Source organism: Schistocerca nitens, chromosome 9 (assembly GCF_023898315.1).
Source record: "Schistocerca nitens isolate TAMUIC-IGC-003100 chromosome 9, iqSchNite1.1, whole genome shotgun sequence".
Lineage (NCBI taxonomy): Eukaryota > Metazoa > Arthropoda > Insecta > Orthoptera > Acrididae > Schistocerca > Schistocerca nitens.
In genome coordinates, this window is record NC_064622.1 from 277,079,931 (window position 1) to 277,105,442 (window position 25,512).

Sequence of the window (25,512 nt, forward strand, 5' to 3'; positions counted from 1 at the left end):
AAAGCTAGCTGGATTTCATTTACTAATTCCTTTAACAGTTTCACTCTCTCTTCTATCATGTGGGGCAATCTCCATTGGCTATCTGTGATCAAGTCCGTTCTCTGATTTCTGGCCTGACCATAGCAGATAATGACATTGTGGACACTATTGCTTTCTCAAACACCTTAGACCGCTATTTTGCGGAGATTTCAAGCTCCACACACTAACACCTCACCTTCCTTCCTCAGAAACGTGTGCAGGGGGCTCAGGTGATACCATTCTCCTCCCAGAATCGTGAATGTACAAAGCTGCCTTTACTTTGAGGGAGTTAGTCATTGTCTCCTTCTCGTTGTACCTACAGTAGAAGCACCTTTTTGCCACCATCCCTGACAATCAGACTCAACCAAAGACCAATGCTGAACCCTGCCTGACTCAGTTCACTACCTCATCCAACTATGATCCACCCCCACTGCCCCCTAAATGCTGCCATTAACTTTCCACATTTCTTAAACTCAAACCTTGCCTCATCATCAATCCCTAAATCCCTTGACATGCAAGCTAACCTTACACTGTTCTGAACCACAGAGATTACTTGGCAGAAGGACTCTGCCAGCTGTCATTAAGCCATCTACAAATCCTGCCATAGTGAGCTCATTTGAGAAGTTCAGCAGGATCTTCAGTCTTTCCTCAAATCCTAAGGCCCATCCCAGGACCTCTCCCAGGAGTACATCTCTCTCCTCACTCCTATCAGTCCCCTCACTCCTTTTCCACGCTTCTTAAAGTCCATACATGCAACCACCCAGGATGCCCCATGGCAGCTGGTTACTGTGCCCCAAATGAGAGAATTTCTTCAGCCTGTCATCCACAACCTACTCTCCTACATAAAAGATACCAACCATTCCCTCTACTGACTCTCCACGGTTCCTGTTCCTTTACCACAAGCTGCCCTACTTGTCATTATTGATGCCACCTCTCTTTACACTAACGTCCCTAATGACCATTTCCTTGCTGCTGTTGAATATTACCTCTCCCAGTGCCCAATGGATTCCAAACCTACAACTTCTTTCCTAGCCATGACCAACTACCATATATCATCACCCTAATTACTTTTACCTTGACGGCATCACCTACAATGAAATCCAGGGTACAGCAATGGACACCCGTATGGCATCATCCTATGCCAACCTATTCATGGGCCATCTAGAGGAATCCTTTCTAACCACCCAGAACCCGAAACCCTCACATGGTTCAGATTCATTGATGACACCTTTGTGATCTGAATTGAGGGTACGGACACCATATCCACATTCTTCCAGAGCCTCAATGCCTTCTCCCCAATATGCTTCACCTGGTCCTCTGTAAACCAACAAGCCACCTTCCTTGATGTTGATTTCTACCCCAAAGATAGTTACATCAGTACCTCTGTCCATATCAAACGTACCAACCACCAGTAATACCTCCACTTCAACAGCTTTCACCCATTCCATACCAAGATGCCCCTTCCATGCAGCCATGGTCATTGCATCTGCAGTGACAATCAGTCCCATTTGAAATACATTGAGGGTCTCACTGAGACCTTCACAGACCGTAATTACCCTGACAAACTTGTAGAGAAACAGATCCCCCATGTCCAATGCTTTATATCTCCAGCCACCACCCCCACTTCCCAAAGTCCCACTGTCTGCCCATAGATAGTGGGCATTCCCATCATGACTCAGCACCACCCAGGACTGGAGCAACTAAATCACATTCTCCACCAGGGTTTCAACTAACTCTGAAATGAGGAATGTTCTACTCAGTATCCTTCCCACCCCTCCCACAGTGGTATTGTGTTGCCTACCGAACCTACACAATATCCTTGTACAACCCTACCCTGCTTCCAGACCCCTTGCCTCATGGCTCATATCCTTGTAATAGACATAGATGCAAGACCTGTCACTTACATCCTCACACCAGCACCTACTCCAGTTTTGTCACAAGCATCACGTATCCTACCTGTACCTGTGAGATGAGTCATGTGATCGACAAGCTAAGCTGCAACCACTGTACTGAATTCCATCTGGGCAGGACAACCAACAAACTGTCTGTCTGCATGAATGGCCACCAACATACTGTGGTCAAGAAACAGCTGGACCACCCAGTTGCTAAGCACGTTGGCCAACCCAGTGTTCTCCATTTTAATGACTGCTTCACAGCCTGCACCATCTGGATCCTTCATATCAACACCAACTTTCCTGAACTTCAAGGTGGAAACTCTCCCTGCAGTATATCCTACGTCCCTATAACCTTCCTGGCCTCAACTTTTGTTAGTATTGTCGTACACCCACCTATCCCATTCCTGTTCACACTCTGGCACTACACAGTCCTCTGTTCCATCTGCATATCAGTTTTGTGAGAAAGCTGCCTGACTTATGACTGTGGAAGACAACTAGAAAACCATTATGGAACTCAACCTCCAGGTATTGAATGTACCTCACAATCCACCAACCTATGAAGGGAGGGTCAGAGCAATGTCAAATGTTGATGTCACTTTACCAAATATGCAGCAGCATGCTGTGTGACAGGCTGGAAGGATGCGAGTGGAATGACATTGAGTGACCACAATATCATACACTATACCATCACTGGAATGGAAATCCAAGACTCCACAGAAAACACGCTTATAAGGCCCAAATAAAAGCTCGAGGACACTAACTGGGTAGAACTAAGAAGAATTTTTCAGTGTCCAGGAAGTCCATCACTGGGTGATAACATAGACGTTAAAGCCCAAGAATTGACACTGGCTCTACATAGAGTGATGGAGGCATCGATAACTGTCAGCAGAGGTCTTCTAAAGGAGTACTTTGCATCTGGACCGAGGTGCTGCATAAATTAAGATGCTAAACATGAAGAGTCAGGGAGCTATAACAGAACACCATAACCCAAGAAGAAAAAGTCCAAAGGTTGCATAGATACACATATGTCAAACAAGATTTTAAGGAATATTTGTGGAAAACAAAAAATGGAGTGATGGAAGCAATTTGTGGAGGCTAACTTAGAAATCGATCCCTGGGTGTACAATATAACATAGTATGGGAGAAAGTACAATCACCAACAGTCTCATCCATGCTCAGAAGGAATGATGGGCTGATATCAGAAAGTTGGGAAGTCAGCTGCCCTGCTAGGGGAAACTACTTCCTGATGATGAAGAAGAAGGCAATAGCGTAAGTTACAGAAAATGTGGGAAGAATATAGAAACAATAAACTTGTGTACCCCTTTGCACAAGAAAAAATTAGATAAATAATTTTAAGACTGAAAAAGGCAAAATTTCCAGGACCAGACAGCATCCCTGCCGAAGTAATACTAGTCTTATGTGACCAATTAGATTGTTACTTCTGTGATCTGACAATGAGTGTCTCTAGCAAGGAAGGGTCCCTGCACCATGGAAGAATGCTGAAGTGATAATGATTAGTAAAGGGAAAAATAAGGATCCAATGAAATCCGAATCCTACATACCAATTTGTCTTTTGAATGTTCTTGGCAAGATATTTGAAAAACTATTATGCAAAAGATTACACTACGTGTCTAGAAGAGGCAATTGAACTGAAGACGGAATTAATAAGTCAATTTCACTAGTGACAGGCACTCATTCTACGTGTGCTCTAGAGATAACCTACAATGGCCGTCCTTCTGTGGTCGCCCTAGAGATTTGGAGTGTCCAGAAGCGCCGTATAATTGCCTGAGAGATTACTGCCACAGGTGATATGCTTCTTTAGCATGCCCAGGAACGAAAGTAACGATGACAATAACAAAAGGCTGCCCACAGGATCAGTGTGCGGTCCAGAGTTTTGGGATGTAGCACTGGAGTCTACACTGCAGAAGTTACATGGCAGCTGTAACATAAGTGGACTGGTGGCATTAGCAGATGACGTGCTGTTCGTTGTAAGTGGTGACTCTGGAAGAACCATAGAAGACAAATGTAATGCGGCCCTCCACGAACTTGGAGGCTGGTGTTAAAGTGTTAAACTGTCACTAGCACCTCATAAAGTAACGTAACTCTTGCTGAAAGGGAACTTAATAAGAAACCCTAAAATAAAATTAAATGATGTAACCGCTAGGAGAAGCGCAGCAATGAGATATCTTCTGGACGAACGTTGTAACTTTGCACATCTTGTAGAAGAAGCAGGCAGAAAAGGTACAAACATGATGAATAAAATTATATCCATTGCAAATACGCAATTTCGGCTACCCTTGAAGACAGAGCATACCACCAGACCTGTATATGTTAGCATCAGTCATGGGGTATGGTGAGAGCGTTTGGGCTCATAGATTGCAGCTAGTGAAGCCAGCCTCAGTAGTGAGAATAGTTGAATGAGGTGTGCTACTAAGATTAACGGCCGCCTACTGTAAAAGACGCTTTGTTAGTAATTCTGGGAATATGCCCACTGGATTTGGAAATCAGGAAAAGGGGAGTCTTCAACTGGCTAAAGAATGGTAATCAAATGGAAGTACGAAGAGTGCTTTGAACTGAGGCCAGTTCGAAAAAGGCAATTAAAGATTACGAATTACAACTGTGGCAGGGATGAATGGGACACTTCAGGCGCAGGCAGGAGAATTTAAAATTTCGCCCTAACTTCAGGGTGAGATTAAAAGCGAGATTTCTTAATCCATAGAGTGTTTGATACATTACCTGACTGCCCATGGCCCTTAAGCCACGTATCTATCGAAAATCAGAAGACAAATGAATGATAGCTGTGCCTGCGCCAGTGTTGGGACACTAGAACACACACTGTGGAACTGCATTCTCTATGAAGATGCAAAGGGTAGTGGACTTCAGGTATTAAGGATGTTGGATCCCATAGCAGCACCAAGGAGGGAGTCGACCTGATGCATCTTGGACGATATTGCAGCCGCAGTATCCAGGAAAGCCAAGGAAGACATCACGAGGCGTCCAACCACAAGTTATCATACTGCCATCCAGGCTAGACACATACTCTGCAGATAGAGGGAAGATAATTGATGTCAGCGACCACCGACTTAAATACTGTCCCAAGAATGAATACTGTATCATGGAAATGTGGACTTCAAGAAGTAACAGTGATGGTGGTTTGCTAGCAGTAGTGGAAGCGGTGCTGACATGCTGCCTGAATCCCATGGAATCCGGCAGACTATAGTAGTTGACTGGGACAGTATGAAAGCAGATCCAGTAGTGGAGACAACCATCTATAAGCTAAATGCACCAAAATAAATGAACAAACAGAAAAAATTTTGTAGTCAGAATGAAATTTTCACTCTGCAGCCGCGAGTGCACAGATATGAGACTTCCTGGCAGATTAAAACTGTGTGCCGCACTGAGACTCGAACTCGGGACCTTTTCCTTTAGCGGGCAAGTACTCTAGCAACTGACCTATCCAAGCACGACTCACGACCCATCATCAGAGCTCCAGTTCCGCCAGCACCTTGTCTCCTACCTTCCAAACTGCACAGAAGCTCTTCTGCGAACCTTGCACTCCCGTAAGAAAGGATATTGCAGAGACACGGCTTAGCCAGAGCCTGGAGGATGTTTCCAAATTGGAATTTTTACTCTGTAGCGGAGTGTGCACTGATATGAAACTTCCTGACAGATTGAAACTGTGAGCCAGACCGAAACTCGAACTCGGGACTTTGCCTTTCAGAGGGCAAGTGCTCTACCAATTGAGCTACCCAAGCAAGTTTCATATCTGCACACACTCCACAGAAGAATGAAAATTTCATTCTGGAAACATCCCCTAGGCTATGACTAAGCCATGTGTACACAATATCCTTTCTTCCAGGAGTGCTAGTTCTGCAAGGTTCGCAGGAGAGCTTCTGTGAAGTTTCGAAGGTAGAAGACGAGGTACTGGCAGTACTGAAGCTGTGATGGCGGGTCGTGTGACGTGCTTGGGTAGCTCGGTTGGTAGAGCACTTGTCTGCGAAAGGCAAAGGTCCTGAGTTTGAGTCTCGGTCTGACACACAGTTTTAATTTGCCAGGAAGTTTCAAATTCTGTAGTGCTTGTAGTAGATTAGTAACTAGGTAATTGGTTAAGGGTTTTAACGTAGTTTTGTAGTAGTAGAAGTAGTATTTTTTAAAATAATTTGTTACCATCCACGGAAATGTGATTTGTATGGCCTATTTTAGCTTTTCAGATAATAGGCTGTAATTATAAAGAGTAAATAAATAACTAATACACACCCACAGTCTTTTTACTTCTCTCCTTTTCCATCTGATGAAGTTCTGGCATACTTCTTTGCTTTGTACATATACAACTCCATACACAGTCAGCCTATCTGAAAAGGGGCCGTTATTGATCTCCTGGGGTTACCCAGTGATCTCTGTAGTGGACACTCACACTTATGACATACACTGGAGTGGACTCTAGTAGTCATCACTGGTAGGAGTGGACATATAATTTTTGAAATAGCAATCATACAAGAGCACTTCATGTGACACTGCAGTCAGCTCAGGGTGCACTAGCTAACTGATATTCGCTCACTATCTGAGCTCACCTTGGCCTAAGTAATCACCCAAGACTGCCACCATTGCCAACTAAACCTCCCAGTCAGCCCAGCTCCTGACTCTATTTCCCAGACTTCCACATGCTGCTCACCAGCAATCTTCTACTTTGTGCCCAGCTTGGTTTAGGTGTGACTTCTGCACACACCAACATCCACCATGACAAGACCACCACTGCCAATGGACTTTATGGCACTTATAGAGTCTGAGCCACTGCTAACAATTGTGAAAGTTGACACGTCGCTGGAGGAAGATATCCCTGAGGTCCTGCCATTGTCACTAGTTGTTAACGAGCCATTGGCTGGGAGGCCCGTCTCCTCTGCTCCCTGCATAGTTGTTCATGAATCCAACCTAGGCACCCCTGTTCCTATGGATGAGTAAAACGAGAAGGTATTTACACTCCTGGAAATTGAAATAAGAACACCGTGAATTCATTGTCCCAGGAAGGGGAAACTTTATTGACACATTCCTGGGGTCAGATACATCACATGATCACACTGACAGAACCACAGGCACATAGACACAGGCAACAGAGCATGCACAATGTCGGCACTAGTACAGTGTATATCCACCTTTCGCAGCAATGCAGGCTGCTATTCTCCCATGGAGACGATCGTAGAGATGCTGGATGTAGTCCTGTGGAACGGCTTGCCATGCCATTTCCACCTGGCGCCTCAGCTGGACCAGCGTTCGTGCTGGACGTGCAGACCGCGTGAGACGACGCTTCATCCAGTCCCAAACATGCTCAATGGGGGACAGATCCGGAGATCTTTCTGGCCAGGGTAGTTGACTTACACCTTCTAGAGCACGTTGGGTGGCACGGGATACATGCGGACGTGCATTGTCCTGTTGGAACAGCAAGTTCCCTTGCTGGTCTAGGAATGGTAGAACGATGGGTTCGATGACGGTTTGGATGTACCGTGCACTATTCAGTGTCCCCTCGACGATCACCAGTGGTGTACGGCCAGTGTAGGAGATCGCTCCCCACACCATGATGCCGGGTGTTGGCCCTGTGTGCCTCGGTCGTATGCAGTCCCGATTGTGGCGCTCACCTGCACGGCGCCAAACACGCATACGACCATCATTGGCACCAAGGCAGAAGCGACTCTCATCGCTGAAGACGACACGTCTCCATTCGTCCCTCCATTCACGCCTGTCGCGACACCACTGGAGGCGGGCTGCACGATGTTGGGGCGTGAGCGGAAGACGGCCTAACGGTGTGCGGGACCGTAGCCCAGCTTCATGGAGACAGTTGCGAATGGTCCTCGCCGATACCCCAGGAGCAACAGTGTCCCTAATTTGCTGGGAAGTGGCGGTGCGGTCCCCTACGGCACTGCGTAGGATCCTACGGTCTTGGCGTGCATCCGTGCGTCGCTGCGGTCCGGTCCCAGGTCGACTGGCACGTGCACCTTCCGCCGACCACTGGCGACAACATCGATGTACTGTGGAGACCTCACGCCCCACGTGTTGAGCAATTCAGCGGTACGTCCACCCGGCCTCCCGCATGCCCACTATACGCCCTCGCTCAAAGTCCGTCAACTGCACATACGGTTCACGTCCACGCTGTCGCGGCATGCTACCAGTGTTAAAGACTGCGATGGAGCTCCGTATGCCACGGCAAACTGGCTGACACTGACGGCGGCGGTGCACAAATGCTGCGCAGCTAGCGCCATTCGACGGCCAACACCGCGGGTCCTGGTGTGTCCGCTGTGCCGTGCGTGTGATCATTGCTTGTACAGCTCTCTCGCAGTGTTCGGAGCAAGTATGGTGGGTCTGACACACCGGTGTCAATGTGTTCTTTTTTCCATTTCCAGGAGTGTAATATCATACCACTCCAATAATGTGGAGAGGAACACAGAGAATGACCACAATATTATCTGTATGGCTCTCAGTTCTGCCTTTGGCAATGAAACGTTTAGGAGACATGGCAGACATATCACGCAGAGATGACTATTAGCCCTCTATGAGAAACAAGTACCATGCACAGTGGGTGATCTTACAGATCATATTTCACTACTGAAGCTACTGTTACACCAATTCTCAAATACAGATTTGACCTTGCTTTCTGTACCTGGACTTTGATTTGGATCACTGTGTGGTGTTGTGTAAGACAAATCTGATTTTCATTCATCAGAGCTGAGTTGGACTTGTGACAATAATTTGTTATCAGTCAGAGAGAGAAGTCTGATTGTGGGATGTGGTTCAAGGCCACCCGCATGGCAGCCGGTGAGGCCGGCGGCGGAAGATGGTGAGCGTTTGGTCAGCGGCAGATCGCACCACGTGGACCACTCAGTTTCAAGCGGCTGGCAGTTCCGTGACTTCACGAGGGTTTACCCCGTTCCAGCACACGGCTTGAAGACAATGCTTAATCCACGTCTGCATTGACTGCACACAAACGCAAACTAGTACAACAAAGTACGATACGGGAAATGAAAGGGGAATTGAGACGAATCATCCGCAATGCTGATACGATTTATACGAATTTTACATCAAAAGATATTAAGTAAACAAGTCTGCAACATGTTTTGTTTATGTTTTGAATCAGTGTAGGTACAGAGTAAAGTGGGAGCTCGTTTTAAAGATCTTGTCGAAACGCAACAATTGACAGACATGTGTAATTTGCAGCATTAATACACCACTGGTAAAACGCCAATTATATTAATTTGCTGCTAATAATTAATTAAAACAAATAATACAAGACAGATACACGAACAACAAGGTAGTGTATGGTAGCGGGTGTCATTATACACATTTCAACATGATTCGTTTATGATATTTGCAATTACTATGATGTGTTGCCCTTTTTATTAATAAATCTTGCATAGTTTTGGCCTTTTTGTTTAACCTTTGCATGTAAATTATGATCAGCATTCAGAAAGAGCGCTTAGAATCCATGCAGAAGAATAATATTGTTTAGTGGCACAAATGGGCAAAAACTATTTTCGCACTCTGCACAGATAATTGCAAAACATTAATTCTGAGCAAACTATTGCAGCTACAAATTTCTGTAACATGTGTTTAGTGGTGGGAATTTGAGGAGGCATATAATGGTGCAAACATAATTAAGATTGCTCTTCTATGTAAAATATTATGCAAAGAAGTGGTGATCGATGGAAAGCAGTTAGGTGACGTAGCTTGAGGAATTTCGGATCGAGGGTATTTAATCGGAGCTGAGACAAACCTCCAGGTCAGAGCCCTGCACACCCTGCGCACCTTTGCTGACGTCGGACCTGTGTTGTTCGACGCGACAGTATGGTGACGCTTTTACGATTCCAGAAGTGTTGAACTTAGCTGAATTTCGCGTGTGCAACCAAATGGGAGATATAATTATCGCAAAGAATCCGGACTTGGGATATTTTCAATGTAGGGCACAGTAGGGAATGGGTTTTTTTTTTCATGCGTTGTGTCTTTTGATGATTGTTTTTGTAAGCAAATGGGACTTTGCTCCAGAATCGTACCTGTGGGACTCTGTTTACATTCGATTGCTGAAGCGCTACTGTAGGACTCTATTTTTGAGAATTTCGAATTGTGTTTTGGGATACCAACGGGACTTAGTTTCCACGTTGGACTCTAATTATTTTCACCAGGTTTAGGTGATGGATTCTGAAACAGTACCATTGGACTTTAACGGTGTTTAAACCAGTCGCAACTTTGAATATTTTGTGGCATCCGACACTTAGGAATTTGGGCCAATGTCAAGTGAACTTTAAATCATCGGCATTAGGCCATGTTTTAGTGAACTGATCGTTTGCTAAATTTCAATCGACGTTATTCAGCATTCAGCAATTTTTATTGAAATAAGCTTGCTCAGTATCGCTATTAGAAGATCGAGCAATAGTTAAAATGGCACGTATCAGTTTGGAAGATACCACAAGTGAACGTAAGACATGCGTTCGATTCGTCATTCGACTTCAGTCTCATTTGCTTACAAAAACAATCACCAAAAGACACAACGCATGAAAAAACCCAGTCTCCAAGACCTATTGAATTAAGCTTGTTCAGTATCGCTATTAGAAGATCGAGCAATAGTTAAAATGGCACGTATCAGTTTGGAAGATACCACCAGTGAATGTAACACATGCGTCCGATTCGTCATTCGACTTCAGTCTCCAAGACTTGTACATTTGTACTTGTCAGACAGCAGAGATCATACCTGAGTTGCACGACAAGAGTCAGAGAGCAAAAGCATTTACAGCCCCATTCCCACTCTGCCAACTGTCTCAGTTGGGGGCTCATCCCAGATTGAAGCATTTGCAACCCTAGTCCCATTCCACCGACCATCGTAGACTCAAGCTACTTCTGATCTTAACATTCACTTTTGATTGTACTTTTGGTTATCAACGTATAGTCGCTCTTTGTGGCCAAGCGGTTCTAGGTGCTTCAGTCTGGATCTGCGCTGCTGCTATGGTCGCAGGTTCGATTCCTGCCTTGGGTATGGATGTGTATGATGTCCTTAGGTTAGTTAGGTTTAAGTAGTTCTAAGTCTAGGGGACTGATGACTTCAGATGTTAAGTCCCATAGTGCTCAGAGCCATTTAAACCATTTTTTTATAGTCGCTCTTGGATTCCATGTCATAAATGTTTTATAGCTGCTATTTGCCTAGTTATCATAGGACTATGACACATAAATAATCATTTTGTTACTTACCATATATCCTCATCTATAACTCAAAGTGTTGTCTGTAATGACTAGTACTATTAATGACATAGCTAATATGAAGGAAGACCTCATAGGACTGGCAGTTGTCGCAAATGGTAAATAAATGTAATTTTTTTCTTGCGAATAGGTGGAAAGACCATTTCTTATTCAGTTATATGACCGGTAAATAAATACTGAAAATATAATACTTGTAAAATGTCTACGAATATGTGTCCAGAGTGACATAAAGTAGAATGTCTAGCTGCAGGAAAAGCACATATGGGACACTGATTCAGTGGAAAAATCCTAGGAAAATGAAATCCACACATCAAAGAGGTAGCTTATTTAAAATAGCCCTGCTTAACCAATTCCTCAGTATTGCTCAGCAGTCTTGAACTTTACCAGACAAGATTAGATGAGGGGATACAGGAGATCCAAAGAAGAGTCATGATTTCGTCGACGGTTCATTTAGTCAGCACGAAAGTATCATGATGAAGCTCATCAAACTCAAGTGGTAGCACTAGAAGAGCGGTGTTTTATATTCTAGAAAAGTATATGAGTAAAATTCCAATAACATTTGTTTGTGATTATGAATGATAGTTACAGTGGTGACATATACCAGAATAACAGTGTTATTTATCTACAAATCCTTGGTAAAAGCCTTCTGATATGGCCTGACTCATACAGTTTACTGGCTCATTTTGACTACTTTCCAGTCACATCACCACAACAAGTTAATAGCTATCAGTATGTCAAAGGTAGTTTGTTAATAATTAAATTTTGCTAGGAGTGTGCTCTATCTCTATATACATTCTCACATAACATGATAAGTTGTCTTTATTGGTTAATTCAAACATAGAATTCAAACAACAGACAAGCCTGGCAACTTTTCTCCCACTGGTATGAATCATATGAAATTAAGATCATTGCAATTTGGCATCGAAATTTACAACACCCATTTTGCTGTATTTCCACATACTGTAATATTTTACACATGCACAAGCAAATACAGAATATCTCAGTGAAGCGCAAATTATCTCACCTCTCTGAAAGACAGAAACCATTATCATTTAGTGTTGGGACTGTATGTTGAGGATTCATTTTCAAAAACTCTGGTTTCAGATGGTCACCTGCTCGAAGATTGGTGAACTTCATGTTCAGCTTCACACCTATATCCTGAGCCACCATTTGAACTGTCATGCAAGGAGCACTGCCTGGCCAGTAGTAAAAGTCCATGGATGCCATTGTGAGTCTGTAAAAGTGAAAAAGAGACTTCAAAGAACATGAAACTATGACGAAGCTGCTAATAGTTTTTGTACTGGGAAGACATGTGTGAGATCATTTTGGAGAGTGCACTTCTTCATAAATTGAATCTTTTCTAGAAAATTGTTGCAGGAGTATTTTTATCCCAAAAAATTAGAGTGTTTTCATGTATCGATCATATTCATTGTATTCCATAGGTTCAATAAAGAATGATAACCTTCAGGGATGGGGTCACTCTTTGCTGCTTTGGATCACGTTCAGATTCCATCATATTGTTTCAAACGGTCCCTAGTGGTTCAATCCTTTACACAAGAGCAAAGGTTTTGGTCATACTACACTCCAGAGGACAATCAATTTGAATAGATGGCAGGTTCATCGTGTCCTTAGAGAATGGATGAATCATCCAGAGTGTGTCATCAATGTCAACATTTTCCAACACAATCGGCCCATTGTTCATTGCACTCTAAACCGTCATTTTCATCTGTGAAATATGTGTGAGAATCAAAGCCCCAAGGGAAGGGATGGTTTATTAACATCTTTGATGCCACCCTCTGAGGCCTTTTTGTGTTGATTCTGAGTGGTGGTGTGTCTGAAATGTTTTTCTCCTCCCCCCCCCTTAAGAAAACCACGTGATTTCAAAGCTGGGCATCACGGTTCTGACCTCCATCACAAAGGAATCAAGAGAAGGGGTGAAATATAGGTAAGAAGGATTGTGACAACCTTCCCATCAAGTGACATAGCCACAGTGCTGTTGGACAAACTTTGGTGAAATTTGATGCTATGTGAGATTAGTAACCCACCTCACATGAAATTCTGATCTCTGGTGTCTTTTTCTGTATGTGTCAACACACTGCTGTCCAAAGCATTGTCAAGCTGGAGGGTGATGTTGTATGGCACTACACCTTTGCACGATTGTGGAGAAAGGTTGTAGACACCTTTGATACAAATTTCAACCTTCCGCATTGCAATGGGAGACAAGTATGGGGCTTCTATAAACTGACACTTTAATTCTGTTGCACATTGTATATGATCAAACAATTTGTGGCAGTGGCTAATAAAGTATATTTTTAATTCACTTGTGAATGGCTTAGAATTACCAATTTCATGTTTTGCATTACTTGGTAGTTTGTTGAATATCTTTGTACCAGACTACTTAATTCCACTTTGAAACCAACATAATTAGCTGAAGATCACATGAAACTTCTTTGTCTCTTATTCTAATTGTAGAAGTTACATTTTGGCCAAAACTGATGTTTATTATCAGTTTCAGTAATAGAAAGTTATAAGGAGTAAAACTTCTGGGAAGTGGGTGTAAGAATTCCAAGATAGTTAAAGAGACCTCTGCAAGATGTCCACTTATCTACTTTAGACAGTATTCTCATAATTGCTCACTTCTGTTGAATAAACACTATTCTTGCTTTATGTTCCCTACACCAGAAGACAATTCCATAAGACAATGTGGAGTAAAAATAAACATAGTGAGCCAAAACCTTCTCAATCTGTTCAAGAATTACCTGAAAAATTATTCAAACAAACAATTCGTGACTGGCTAGTCCTCCACCCATTCTATGACATAAGAGAATTTATCAACTGTAATATAATACTATAATGTTAACAAGAAACCTGTTGTTTCTTTCAAACTATTAATTGTATTTTAGTATGTATATGACGTTGTCTATTGCTGTAATGGCCGAATGACAATAAAATTATTATTATTATTATTATTATTATTATTATTATTAATACAATGAGAGATAATTCTTAGTGTAAAATATGCTGAACTGAGTTTCTTCTTTAGTTTCCATTTTAGCTTTTCCTCCATTTGGACTCTTAAGAAAATTTACACAAAATTGTAATGTGGCTCATCAACAATTCTAATCTGAAATTCTTTTTTAGTTTTAGTAAATGGTATAGTACATGATGATACAAATTTTCAGTGAATTATCTGACAGTGAAAAAAATTACAGTACTGGTATTCAGTAAGTATTTATTTCTTGAACCACACTGACATGTTGATCAATTTGCCCTTCAAAATAGTACACTGTTGGTTAAAAAATAGATGCCCAGTAGCATATGAGGGGGTACCCCAAAAAAATGGAATTACTTATAAAAACAAATTATTTTCAAATTGTGTACAAAACAACTTTATCCTTTTCAAAATACTCTCCATTACAACTAATAGATTTGTCCTACCAGTGTTTCCACTGTTGGAAACATTTTTTTGTAGTCATCTTTAGAAATGACTGACAGCTCCTCCCTTGGGTTTTCTCCTTCACTTCCTCAATGTTGTCAAATCAGAGTCCTTTCATGCTCCTTTTCATGCACAGAAATAAGAAAAATTCACACAATGCCATATCAGATGAGTAAGATGCTTGGGACAGTGGAACCATGGCATTTTTAACAAAAACTGTCTAACAGAGATGGCTGTGTTGCAGGTGCATTGTCATGGCGGAAGAACCAGTCTGCTGTCTGCCACATTGTGTCTGTTTTGATGAACACCGTTGCTCAATCTTTTTAAAACTTCCAAATAAAAGGTTCGATTGTTGGTCTGACCTGGGGGAACAAACTCTGAATGAGCTACACCCTTGGCATCAAAAAAGAAAAATCTGCAATATATTAATGTTTTATTTGACTTGATGGCATTTTCTTGTACGGGGTGACAATGACGTCTTTCAGTGGCTTCACTGTTGCTTTGTTTCTGGGTCATAACCATAGCACCACGACTCATCACCAGTAATGACCTTGTACAGGAAATCTTGATCAGTTTCAAGTTGTATTTTCCAAGCATGTCATGTTTCAACTCGACGTTCCTTTTGATTGTCAGTCAGAAACCAAGGAACAAATTTGGCAGCAACCCTCTTCAATCCAAAATCTTTCGTTAAAATTCGCTGAACTGCGCACCAAGATAACCCACTAATCTCTGACAGCTGATCAATTGTCAAACCAACAGAACAAGCCAGGTGGACAACTCTTTATTTTTTTTTTTGGGTACCCCCTCTTTTATGGACTCATATTGTGTCTGACATAGTTCTACAAGTGACAATATTAACATATTAGCATAGGTTCTTCACATTTACATTGACCATCTGCAGTTGGCTGACTGAAACTTATTACATCTTAATGCCTAGTCAGGTTTGAGTCCATTGAAAACATATGCCCCGGTGACTGTATTTATTTAAAGTAGAAATGGTTACAGCAATATGGTGCAAATAATATTTATTGCAGATCCAGATTTCAATAGCAGTGTGGTTATTTTCAGTGGTAAAAGACATATAAAGAACCTGAGTTGTTGTGGAAATCAGCCTTATGCAAATACAATTAGTTTATTTGTATATTTACTCAGACAAGTTTCGATACCAATGTGACATATTCTGTGAGTCAACTTTTTATTTCTTAAAATTACATCACTAACTGAACTGTATTATTACACATCGGTTTTAGTGCTCGTTTTCGCTGTTTCGTACTCAGTGAGTACGTCGTCAGAAGTGTTTGCTCAGATCACATTTCGACACATTTTGTGTAAGTGCATGTGAGGTGAAGTAGTGAGCGGAAATTTGTGAAAAACTGAGTGAAAACAATGCACTAAATGGCAGTTGGTTGAGACACCAACCAGGGACACGAAACAGGATGAAAAATTTTACAGATGACATGCTGTCAAAAGAAAAAAAAAGAAAGAAAAAAAAATGAAAATGAGCACTAAAACTGATGTACAGTTCAGTAGGCGATGTAATTTTAAGAAATGAAAATTCCACCCATAGAAGATGACACATTGGTACCGAAACATGTTTGAGTAAATATAAAAATGAACTAATTGTGTTTGCATAAGGCTTGTGGCAACACTGAGGTGCCATAACATCCATGGCATGCAAAAACGCTTTGGGCCAATGCGGCCATTATGTTCTGTCTATGTGATACTTTCGATGTGTAATGACGTATATCTGAAGCGTGACAATAAATGTGCTCATTGTTTTAACAAGTCGATCAATGGGTTGTTATTTATAACGATAAGGACCCAAAATTCCACATTGGTGACCCCGACGACAGTTTGTGACGCTCTTCCCGTGTTCTACGTGAGTTCAATAACAATAACAATCGTGTGTGTATGAGTGAACCGCCTGTATCGTCATGTGGCCTACGCAACGAGGTGTACTGCCGTACGATTTCTACGGTCAGAATCTGACCATGCCATCCACCTGCACTACGCATGAACACTATACATCGAACATTTCGAGGCCCTCCGTCCTGCGAGTGGATTGCAGTACCACAACACTCACAGACAACGCGTACGTACCGCCCGCCATCTTGCCTCAAGATTGTTCTTTCGAACATACAGGACAAAGTGTGAAAACAGATCCGGACATTCCACCGCTAATGTCACACGCTCAGGGATGCGCAACCCCCCTCAGAACTTTGCACCAACTTTCGGAGCAGTGCCACTACACGGCTGCTACATCATCCGCGCCGCAAATCAGTTCCGCGCCTGGCTACGCACAGCCTCAATTTTCTGATCGAACTGAACAGTGTATAGTGAATGTGACCTCTCCTAGTACCTCGCCCACTTTTGCTAGACATCAGACAGCAATAACGACCGATCCGAGGGGTGTAACAGTTTAAACAGTTTACGGGGCCCCCGGCCTAACCCCCCTCCCACCCTCCCCCGCCCCCCGGCAGACGCCATATTGACTGCTCCCACACCTGTGGCTGTGGCTCTTACACACCCAGTGGTCGTGGATTCCAAACCAACTAAGTTACCTAAACTGCCGACTTTTGCAAAAACGCAGCCCAACACATGGTTCGTGTTAGTCGATTCTATTTTCGCCACCACAGGCATTGACTCAGAAGAATCAAGCTTCGTGTTTTTGGTGGGACATTTGCATGACCATTTGTATTTGATTAGCGACATTGTGATCAGCCCGCCGCCTTCACCGAAATATACGAACGTGAAACTCGTCTCCGGACGAGATTATTCATCACATCATTCACGAGGAACACCTGCACAACCTCACCCCATTGGGACTATGGCGACGACTCCGCGCCCTCACACCTGTGGATTTGCTACCCGATACAGCGTTATGGTTGATGTGGCTTGTCAAAATGCAGGAAGCATTACAACTACAGCTCCTGCCGCTCACCAACAGCACCTTGGATGAGAAGCTTTCAGTCACGGATCGAGCTTTCAGGATTATTAACAGGCGAGTGCACAGCATGAAGAGTGGGGGTAGCGATGTCAACAGCACGCCACCCGCCCTTCCCCTTCCAGGATTCAGGCGAGCTCGCTTTCTCAGCGCTCACGCTACGACAGCGGTGACATCTGCCCGCCGTCATGGGGAACCAGATACAGCCTCCACGACATCCGCCATGACAACCGACACACTGCACTGCAGCACTCCACAACGGGCACAGCCGACACCAGGAGCTCTACATTACCCCCACCTAATGCAGCCTGGCCGCTGTGTTGGTTCCATGCCAACTTCGGCGATGCAGCCAGGAAATGTCGCAGCCCTTGCGCGGCGGGAAACGCAGCTCACGAGGTGCCATAGGTGCAGCGTCTCACGCACAGGAAAAAAGATGCCTTAGCAACAACAGCATCTAACACGGTAAGCGCCGACAGTTGTCCATTCGCTCTTGACCTCGTCTCAGGAACTAAATTCCTCGTTGACAGTGGTGCTGATACGAGTGTTCTTGCACCTACCATGTTAACTTCCTCGCCCAGACTCACGCGGCTAATGACTCTCACTCAAAGTGTTAGGTACGGCACCTTTAACGCTCAAACTGTCAAAAAGACTCGAAGCTTTCGTGGACTTTTCATGTGGCACAGGTGACTTGTCCGGTGTTAGGCATTGACTTTCTGCGACACCACAAATTTTCGCTAGACATTCCGTGAAGTACATTAGTCCACCAACCTTTGCAAAAGACTATCGCCTTTATGGCCACTGCGTCTGTACCAACCATTCGGTCAACAAACATTTACATTTCACTATTGCAGACCGAATTTGCTCTTCTTGCAGCCAAGTTAACTAGTAAAAGTTGCAACGTGCTACTACAACGACAAGAAATCAGTGAACTCAAGCAAACGCAGGCCAAGCTCATCTCCCTTATCGAGCGTACCGAACAGACATTACAGAACATGAAATCCGAACTCGCCTCACTTCCAGGTATTCGCTCTTCTCACAAACCCGCGTGCGCTCAAATCATTGACTCATTGCACGAGTGTTCGAACGCTAATGACGCACCCCGCGCGCATAGCATGTTGTCAATCATGAGTGGTGCATGTCACAAACTCAGTACGACTGAGGGCCCTCCGGTCAGACACCGACCACGACGCCCGAATCCACACAAAACTCAAAGCAGCGAAAGCAATCATCTATGACCTATTAAAAGCAGGCATTGTACGCCCATCCTCCAGTGACTGGTCGTCACCGATTCATCTCACACCGAAGAAGGATGGTTCCTACAGACTCTGTGGCGATTATACACGTCTCAATGACCGCACAATCATGGACAATTATCCAGTGCCAAACATTCAGGACTTCGCTTCTCAATTGGCTGGCGCTAAAATTTTCAGTGTGGTAGACTGTGAGAAAGCGTATCACCAAATACCAATGTACGAACAAGATATCCCTAAACCGGCCATCACCACACCCTTCGGCCTCTTCGAATACGTTTACTTGCCTTACGGATTGAAAAACGCCGCCCAAACCTGGCAGAGCTTCTTAGATACAGTGTTACGACCCCTACCTTTCTGCTATGCGTACCTGGACGACATTTTGATCTTTTCTTCCTCTCGGGAGGAACAAAAGCTTCACATCTGGGCGCTGTTTGACACATTACAATCCCATGGTGTGATCGTCAACAAAGACAAATGCAAACTGAGACAGGATTCATTTGTTTTTCTGGGACACACAGTTTCAGCCGATGGCATCCGGCCCACACAAAAGAAAATAGACATTATCAAACAGCTGCCGATACCAGAAACATACCATGAACTCCGCCGGTTCTTACGAATGATAATTTTTTCCGCCGCCACATTCCAAGAGCCGCGGAACTACAGGTCTCCCTCACAGACGCACTGCGCGGGCCACAAACGCCAGGCGACAGGCGCCTGCCGTGGACAGATGTCATGCGTGAGTCTTTCAAAGAACTCAAAACCGCACTCGCGGAAGCCATCACGCTTGCCCATCCACACCCGGATGCAACACCTTCGCTCACCACGGACGCTAGCGAAATATCTATCGGCGCAGTATTTCAACAGCACAGAGGAGAGGTGGTGCAACCTCTTAAAGTTCTTTTCAAAAAAACTTTCTCCCTCTCAGTGCAAATGGTCCGCTTTCGACAGAGAGCTCTTAGCTGTCTACAAAGCCATCAGATATTTCTGCGAAGACGTCGAGTGACGCCCCCTCACGATCTTTACAGACCACAAACCTGTCGCCCAAGCACTCACAAATCCTCCAGCCGACCGACCTCCTAGGAGGTTCCATTATTTCGACCTCATTTCACAATACACAACTAATGTACAATACGTTCGAGAATCCGACAACATAGCCCCTGATTATTTCTCCCGGATCTTTGGCATATCTTCCTCAATCGACTTCGAAGCTCTTGCTCGAGCGCAAACAAATGGTGACTCCTTGGCGAGCCTTTTATCTGAGAATAATCACTCTCTGCGCCTGGCGCGCAAGATGATCCCCGGCACACGCTCGGAGCTATGATGTGACACTTCCACTGGCGTGCCACGCCCCCTCGTCCCCTCCTCTTTGCATGGCTCGGTGTTTGACGCACCGCACAGTCTCGCCCACCCGAGCATTTGCGCAACTACGCACATCATTGCCGAGCGTTTCGTAGGGCCTTCGCTTCGCAAAGACTGTCGCGACTGGTATCGCACTAGTTTTTCGTGCCAGCGGTCCAAAGTCGAACGCCACTCCACACCCCCCCTCTCAGGCGTCTTCCACTCTCCTTCTGGAAGACTCCACCACATCCACATCGACATTGTCGGCCCCCTTCCCCAGGTGAATGGTTACCGATACTTGCTTACTTTTATCGACAGAACAACTAGATGGGTCAGGGAACCCCTCTAGCCGATATTTCAGCCGAAACAGTCGCCAACACTGTCCTCTCCACATGGGTCGCACGTTTTGGCTGCTCCAAAACCATTACTACATACCAAGGTCGTCAATTCGAGGCTGTCCTCTTCACAAAAGTGTGCGAGCTCTTCGGCGTCGGCCGCATTCGCACGTCAGCCTACCACCCCCAATCAAATGGCTTAGTGGAACGATGGCACCGCACATTAAAGACAGCGCTAATGTGCCACGAGGAATTGTGGTTACATGCCCTCCCGTGGGTACTGCTAGGCCTCCGTTCTGTACATAAAGATGGCCTGCAGTGCTCAGTGGCCGAACTGCTCTATGGCGAGCCGTTGACCCTACCAGCCGAGTTTGTCGAGCCTTCACCACTCCAAGATACCATCGAATACCCAGTGCTAATCTAGAACATACGACAGACGATACGAGCGCAGAGAGCACCTGCTCCGAAAGCACATACTCCGCCTAAAACATTTGTGCACGCCGATGCTTAGGGACAATACAGTGCGCGTCGCTCTGCAACCCCCATACACAGGCCCTTACAGGGTACTTAGGCGCTCGTCGAATACATTTGACATCTGTATCAAAGGAAAACCCTCGATAGTGTCAGTGTCTCGACTAAAGCCGCCGTGGGTCATTGCAGACAACACCTCCAGCGACCCGACGCCACCGACCACGACGGACGACGACCTCCACACTGCCGCCTCCTCAAGGGACGACACGCCGGCCATGCCCCTTCCCCAACGCCAGAAACCCTCACTGGGCAGAGACCGGGGTCCACGCCCTTCACCCTACCCTCTCTTGCTGTGCCCGTCACACACTTCTCACCAGACATTCAACAACCCACTACTGTCCCCATCGACGTCTCACACTTTTCACCATCTGACATCTGTATAACTACCACAAATAATTCTCTGTTAGACATCCATGCTCCCCCCCCCCACCCCCCCACTCCGCTGACGATGACACCTTCCAACTTTCCGTTCTCCACTCCTCACCAATCCCCAATTCCTTAGATCCTTCCCACATTCAACCTTTCATTGAAGCCACAGGGACACTGTATGTGTTGTACCCCGTGTCTCCGTCTATTCTCCCCACCCCGTCACCTCACGAACCTGTCGCCGCATTTTCCCACCGGTGTGGCACCGTGATTACATTTTTCCGTCCAAAAGGGCTCAAACCCCGGCCCCGCCCCGCCCCGCCCATTTCCCCCTCCAAACGAAGACGGTGCGACACCTGCACCCTCCCCCCCACAACCCCCACAAGAGCCAGAGCCTCGTGCTCCGCACTGCAAGGGGGGCGGGGGGCTCTGTGGCAACACTGATGTGCCATAACATCTCTGGCACGCAAAAACTCTTCGGGCCAAGGCGGCCATTATGTTCTGTCTATGTGATACTTTCAATGTGTAATGACATATATCTGAAGTGTGACAATAAATGTGCTCATTGATTTAACAAGTGGATCAACGGGTTGTTATTTATAACGACAAGGACCCAAAATTCCACAGGCTGATTTCCAAAACAATTTAGTTCTTTAATCACAAATACGGAAGAACGAAAAGAGGAGCTTCAAATCTTAGTGAAATGAGTATATAAAGTACCAATTACAAAAAGGTTACGTGCATGCCTTATTCTATGTACAGTAGTATAAGCTTTAAATGTACATCAGTGATCAAATATGTGCTAATAAGTGTAAGTTTTAACATTTAAACTGTTTATATACACATGTGGCGTCTCTGGTGCAGAGTGCCCTATCTTTGGCACCTTCCTTTTTTGGACTGGTTGTTCTTGTGTAAACTTTCAGCATGTAGATGTGTAGCAGCCATTCTTTGTTATATGTACAAGTGACCAGTAAATGTGTATTCAATATTAAGTGTCTTATCTCTCTATTAATCTTCCGTGATAACCACAGTGGCGACCCTGGAACGATCATCGTCTCATCAAGTGTTATTTGTGCTTGTTTTCGTCATTCTCAAACATCATGTACCAGACTGCATTTTTTCCACCACAATGGATGTACCAATGTCTTTCACTGCAAGGGTAATGGGTCCCATCAACTATGCCGCTTGTGACCATGTGTGGACAAGTGTACCACCTGCTTCGAACTCGGTTAAAAGTGAATAGTTATTTATGCCTGGCCACGCCAGCAGCCATCTAACCTTACCTGGTTCAACATGACCACCGCCTGGTGTGGCAGCACAACAGCCACAACATGGACAGTGCCTGCCACCTAACCACAACGTGGACGACCTTCTAGTTGAAGACACTGTGGTTTATCCTTCACATACATCATTACCTTCGGGATGGCTTGACGTGCCAGCAAAGTTCCAGGACAGTGAATCGAACATTTCTACACATGGGGTAGCACATTCTAATTTACATAGTATCACAGCAGTTCCCCCCTCCCCCCCACATGCTGTTTCAGTGACGACAGTTGCCTTGACTGCGTTGGTTTCTGTGACTGTCACATCGTGGTTGCACCACGACCACCTTCCGCTCACTTTCGTAACAGCACCAGCCATTCCACCGATGCCTGTTACCAGGTCCACCGCCCCATTGCTCCACCATAACCGCCCCCCCTCTCTCTGTTGCACTGGTACGGGCTGTTACACCTGCACTGTGTTCTTTGTCAGACTTGCCAATTGGACACACCTTGCCAGTTGATACGCCCACTCCCTCCATATCATGTGCTGCATATGGCCACTACCCCACCCAGACCTCAGGCAATGCACCGTTCACCACTACTGCTCTCCCGGTTTCGGAGGCATCCTGCTCTGCCCGCACCAAGCATCATCTGCCAGAGCTGCCTCAACATTAGTTACCAGGCAGTTTCCCTAAGCTACCTGCATTGCAAAAAGACAACCCAAAAACTTGGTTCGCCTTGGTGGACCACCACCTGCACATCCACAGCATTTCCAATGACGGCGCCAGTTTTGTCTGCCTGGTGAGCCATCTCCACGCACATACGGACTCATCAGCGACTTGCTCCTCTCACAGCCCACTTCGCACAAATATTCGATGGCTAAATCACTGCTTATTGAATGCCTTTCCTGCCCTCCAGCAGTGGCGATCCATCACATTATCCAAGAGGAGCATCTTGATTACCACACTCTTTCTCAATTTTGGCAGCACCTATGTGCATTAATCGATGACCAAGCATTGTTTGACACTGCCCTTTAGACGTTGTGGATAGTCAAAATGCCTTTGTATCTGCAGCTTCATCTGCTGTCTCACGTCACTGATCCACTCGAGGTTTGGTTACACAAGGCAGATCAGGCTTATGCCATCATTCGTCACCGATGCCGCCAGTCACGACCGACATCTCATCCACCCTCAATTGGCTCACCTGTGCCTCTGGTTCCGCACTCTGCTGACAGATGCTGGTGCGCTCACCTCGGCGCCTCAGATGCCCTTCAGGAACTGCCACCTAGCAGCCTACAGGATATACTGTCAGTGGGCTCCTGACAGCCTCCAACCTCGCCCGAGCAGTGGCCCAATCGGCTACTGGCCCCGCTGCAGTCAGCTGCAATCCCCACCCACACTGCATCGTCCTCCCAACTGGCCTACCCACTGTGCTGGTTCCATGCTACTTACGGGGATGCTGTTCGCAACTGCCGTGCGCCCTGCACCTATCGAAACAAGACTAGCAGGCACGTTTAAGTGCCACATCCCACCATGTACCTTCACGGTGCCTATCTTCTGACGCTGCACCACTCACTTCAGCGACTTGACGCCTCTATGCCACAGATATCTCGACTGGCGTCCGCGTTCCCAACAACACTGGCGGCTGACGTTAACATCATACCGGCAAGCACGATGTCGACGCGCTGTCCCCCTCTACCCTCACCTTGATCGCTGCCATCCATTCTTCCATTGCATTCCAAGCCTCCATCAAGATGTCACTCCACCTCTCACCAGTTCACGCCTTACCTTGGACCTTCCACACTGCCGATGTCGATAAACCTGTGATTGGGTTGGACTTTCTACACCATTACGAACTTTCACCAGACCTGCAGGCCACTGCACTCAACCACCCATCCGGCTCTATGGTTCCATGCACACCTGAGTTCAGCACCACTCCACTCTCTGCCTCCTTGGCTACACTTTCCATGTGTGGTTCCCTGGTCAAGTGCATAACCACACAGCTCTCTGATCTGTTGTATGTGCACTCCCAGACTGATGAACTCTGCACCCAGAAAGATGAATTAAGTTCCCGCATCACCTCTGCCAAATTGTCACATGCACAGCATACCATACATCGCCTATCTGCAGGCCCACAGCGAGGCGGCCCTGCACATGCCTCTACAGCGTCTTCTCGCCAACCTGCTCCAGTGTTGAGCATTCCACTGACTGTTGTTTTCTTCGCATCACTGCGGATGAATCTCCAAGATGCACCTGTGTGCGCCCCTCCAGATTCTTTGCACTGCTTCACTCCTGCATCGCGCCTTCTGTCGCCAACTGAAGCTGACGCCCTGCCTATGTCACCCTGATTCATCAAGGAGAGTGAACTAATGTTGCCTGTGGGTACCTTCTTGGTCCCTCATGTTGACTTCCCTACGAGATTATCGGCCATCAGTAATGGCACTTGCTGTGAGATATGCACCACTGATGGCCGACCTGTTCGTTGTAAGGCCAGGCGCCTTAACACTTCCAAACTTCTGCACACTACGGAGATCATTCGGGCATCCTCCATTCCCCCAATAGCAACTGGTCTTCCCATGTTCACCTTGTTCCCAAAAGCGACGGCTCCTTATGCATGTGTGGGGACTACAAGTCCCTTATGCCAGCACCATTATCGATAACTACCCCATACCACACATCCAAGATTTCACACAGTTGCTTCATGGTTCTACCTTTTTCTCTGTATTAGATTGTTCCAAAGCATATCACCAGATTCCTGTGTGTTCACCGGATATTCTGAAGATGGCCATCACCACACCCTTTGGCCTATTTGAATACTGTTACATGCCTTATGGATTGAAAAATGTTGCACTCCCTCTGTATTTTGCTTACGCTTACTTAGACAACATCCTTACCTTTTCC

The 25,512-nt window shown here is 45.4% G+C and overlaps 1 protein-coding gene across 3 annotated transcripts in view; it reads right to left on the reverse strand.

Moving 5' to 3' along the window:
- Positions 1-25,512, reverse strand: part of LOC126203351 (glutathione S-transferase 1-1-like) — a 78,575-nt gene that overhangs the window by 37,192 nt on the left and 15,871 nt on the right. For all 3 annotated transcript variants that reach the window (XM_049937642.1, XM_049937643.1, XM_049937641.1), the window contains exon 2: positions 12,172-12,381. In XM_049937642.1, coding sequence (XP_049793599.1) covers positions 12,172-12,374 — 203 coding nt within the window. In that variant the 5' untranslated portion in view covers positions 12,375-12,381. The remainder of the gene's footprint in view (positions 1-12,171; positions 12,382-25,512) is intronic.